The sequence below is a fragment of the Marmota marmota genome, unplaced genomic scaffold (assembly GCF_001458135.2).
Source record: "Marmota marmota marmota unplaced genomic scaffold, marMar, whole genome shotgun sequence".
Classification (NCBI taxonomy): domain Eukaryota; kingdom Metazoa; phylum Chordata; class Mammalia; order Rodentia; family Sciuridae; genus Marmota; species Marmota marmota.
The window spans coordinates 20,715,618-20,719,334 of NW_025999968.1; the positions used below are offsets into that span (position 1 = coordinate 20,715,618).

Consider the following 3,717-nt stretch of genomic DNA (forward strand, 5'->3'; position numbering starts at 1 on the left):
GGTTAAGTGCCCCTGAGTTCAATCTGTAATACAAAAGGAAGAAGGAAAGAAGGATGGGAGGAAGGAAGGAAGGGAGGGAGGAAGGAAGGAAATAAAGAAAGATTGATTTGTTTTAATTATGTGAAGTGGACCTTAAGAAATATAGAATAACAGAATAATATAAATATAAATATTTCTATGGTTTCTGTCTTGTAAGTGAAAAATACACTAAATTGCTTCCCTATTATTTGTCATAGTCTATCCTATGAACCACTCCTAATGACAACATATAAACTTAAATTTAAATGTATGATGTTTTCTTTATTAAACTTTAAGTGAGTTGATATGCAGCTATGTGTTTATCCTTTGAGCAAATTTAATTACATATTACCAAGGCTCAAGTAATGGTATTTACAAATTTGATTTATAAAATTTTAAAAAGTTAACTGTATACTACAAACTTAAGAATTAATATTATAGAACAACAATAACTGCAAAAATCCTTGAAGGATACTGAAAACATCCACGTTGTGAAAATTTTAATGAAAAGAGAACAGATATTGATATGAGATCTAAATTCTAAAAATGTCTTTTACACATTTTTACCAGTGAATCTATGACTTGCTTGTTTCTCAGGCTATGGATAATGGGGTTTAACACAGGAATTATGACAGTGTAAAATAGAGAAAGCATGTCTTGATCATTTGCTTGTGAAGATGCAGGATGCACATACATGAAGAGAAGGGGGCCATAGTATAAAGACACAGAAAAGAGATGGGCTCCACAGATGGAGAAGGCTTTTTTTACACTCTTTTCAGATTTCTTTTTTAATATTATAAAAAGAATTAGGGTATAAGAAACAAGAATAGTCCCAATGGTGAAAACTTGTATGGAACCAGAGAAAATAAATATTAATAGATAATTAATAGAAGGATCATTGCATGAAATTTTTAACAGGGGTATAACATCACAATAAAAGTGATGTATTATGTTGGAATTACAGAAGGTTAATCTAAATAGAAAGCTTTCATGAATTAAGGCATGAAGAAAGCCACCTACAAATGACAAAACCAGTAGCCGGATGCATAGTCTATTGGTCATTATCATAGGATACAGTAAAGGGTGGCAGATAGCTGCATAACAATCATAAGCCATTGCTGCCAGGAGAAAACATTCTGTGGTTGCACTGAATACAAAGGAAAAAAATTGTGTTTTGCATTCAGCTAGAGATATCATCTTGCTCCTGTCTAAGAAGCTGCCCAGCATCTTTGGGGTCACTGTTGATGATAACCAAGCATCCACAAATGCTAAATTCCTGAGGAAAAAGTACATGGGTATGTGAAGCTGAGGGTCATTCCAGATCAGAGAAATCAGACCAAGGTTTCCCACAAGGGTTATAAGGTATATCGCCAAGAACAACAGGAACAGGGGGAGTTTCCACTGTGGTTGCTGTGTAAGTCCTGTGAGAACAAACTCTGTCAGCAAAGTTGCATTTGCTTCTTCCATGCCTCATAGGATGTCCCCTGAAATGAAATAAAATGTAATGAAAGTTAAAAAAAATACAATGAGGATTTCTTTTCTTTTTGTTTTCTTTTTGGCAACCAGGGATTGAACCCAGGGACACCTAACCTTTGAGCCACATTTGCAGCCCCAATCTTTTTTGTTTACATTTTATTTAGAGACAGAGTCTTGCTAAGTTGCTGACAACCTGACTAAGTTGTCGAGGCTGGCTTTGAACATGGGATCCTCCTACCTCAGCCTCCTGAGCTCCTGGGATTACAGGCAGTGCCACCATACCTGGCTACAATGAGGATTTATAAAGAAAATATTGGAAGGCAAAGGTTGAGATAAAATTGTATTTTTTTTCAAAATGACATTAATAGTTTTAGAGAATTACATATAGCAAAAAAATTCAAATCAATAAACCTACAGGAAAACACAAATTTAGAGAAAATGAGAGGTTTTCCAAATTTGTGATAAATTTATTGGGAACTGTTGAATGTGGTTGGAAATTTGATGTCCTAGACATGGTTTAAGATCTACAGAACTATCTGAATGACCTGGATTACAAACTAAAATGAATGTCATTTGAAGGAATTTGAAACTTACTTATCAGATAATATGCTCTTATACTAAGATTTCTTAATATGTGTAATGATGTGATCAAATATTTTAAATGAAATATTTGTAACATGCAAAAACTTTATAGGGATGGTACAATGAAGCATAGGAAACAATGAGAAAAACTGTTATTACTGTCCAAGAGTTCACAGACCAATAAACACATCTAATGGTCTTTTCATACCATATATATGTACGTACATATATATGTGTGGGTATATATATATATATATATATATATATATATATATAATATAAGGTATCACTACAAAAACAGAGTGAGTAATTCATGAAAGAGTTAAGAATCTATACTTTAAAGATTCTTCTCTGACAATGCCAACATACTTGTATTGCCTAGTTTGGATATAATATGACATTTGTAGAAGTTAGGAAAATGATCAGGCATATTAAAATAATTCATAATGTAGAGTCACTAGGATTCAGTTACATATGTAGTGTTAGAGGTTAGCCAGTGAAGAGGAAAGCAGTGAATTGTTAAATGGGTTAGTAATATCAAAAATAAAACTGAATCCTTCAATTCATTATCAAATTTTCAAAAGGAGAACCCCCTTAACACCCAGGAGATATTGGTGTAAGTATGGGTCTGCTGGTCACTCATATGAGTAATGACCTGGGTAACTTCAGAGTAGGTGAAGGCATAACTCTAGATGATCTACCCATCAGAGATTATATTCAAGGAAAAGAGAAGGGGAAGTAAACGATGAGAAAGTTACATTAAAGAAGTTATAATATGGATAGTTGTCATTTATTAGATGGTATATCTGTACCCCTTCCTAAGACAAAACCTTTTGGTAGGCGGGAGCTTCCCTCCACTTAAGAACCCAAAGGCCTAGAATCTAACTTTTCATGGCCCTTTAACCTAGAGAGATGAGAATTGGTATAGGTTTGCCCAGTGAAACACAAATGTACAGGATTTAGAACGTGGCAAAAAGATGTACCCTGCATCCACATCAGTAGTATTATTTGTGATTTTTTCACCTGAAATTCATGTCAGGAATTGAATCTCTTATTGAGGTAACATTGGGAAGTAATTTTTTGCTATTAATTGGCTGCCTTGGATCCTTTTCCTGCCCATTTGTCAAGCAGTTTCCTCCATCCTCTGCCACATTTATTGCTTTAGGTCAGTTTCTGTTTAATAAACTTATTTATTATTACCTCTTAGATGTTAGATTGAACATAAGAGAAACAAAAGACAGAAAGAAAAAAAGTAGGGATCAGAGTGATCCAGAAGTAAAGGGGAAAATGGAGAGTAAAGCTTTGTGGTTATAACATAAGAAAGATAATGAAGAACAAAGTGTGTGTGTGTGTGTGTGTGTGTGTGTTGCTGGGGATTGAAACCAGGGCTTTATGCATGCAAGGCAAGCACTCTACCAACTGTGTAATAAGAATTGTAATGCATTCTGCTGTCGTTTATTTATTTATTTAAATCAATAAAATATAATAAATCCAAAAAAATAAAAAAGAAGAAGAAGAACAAAGTAAAGAATGGCACTAAATACCAAAGTAAATGCTCTAATAGGACAAAGCATTAACAGAGATATTTTACTGTGGAAATTTATAAATTTTAGTGAGAGCATTTTCTGTTATGTGATGTAA

General features: G+C 33.6%; 1 protein-coding gene across 1 annotated transcript; it reads right to left on the bottom strand.

The window, feature by feature from the left end:
* Positions 1 to 558: 558 nt before the first annotated feature.
* On the bottom strand, positions 559 to 1,485 carry LOC107136077 (olfactory receptor 183-like). Its single transcript, XM_015478295.1, has one exon. The coding sequence runs from the start codon at positions 1,483 to 1,485 to the stop codon at positions 559 to 561; it is 927 nt and encodes a 308-aa protein (XP_015333781.1).
* Between the last annotated feature and the right edge of the window lie 2,232 nt (positions 1,486 to 3,717).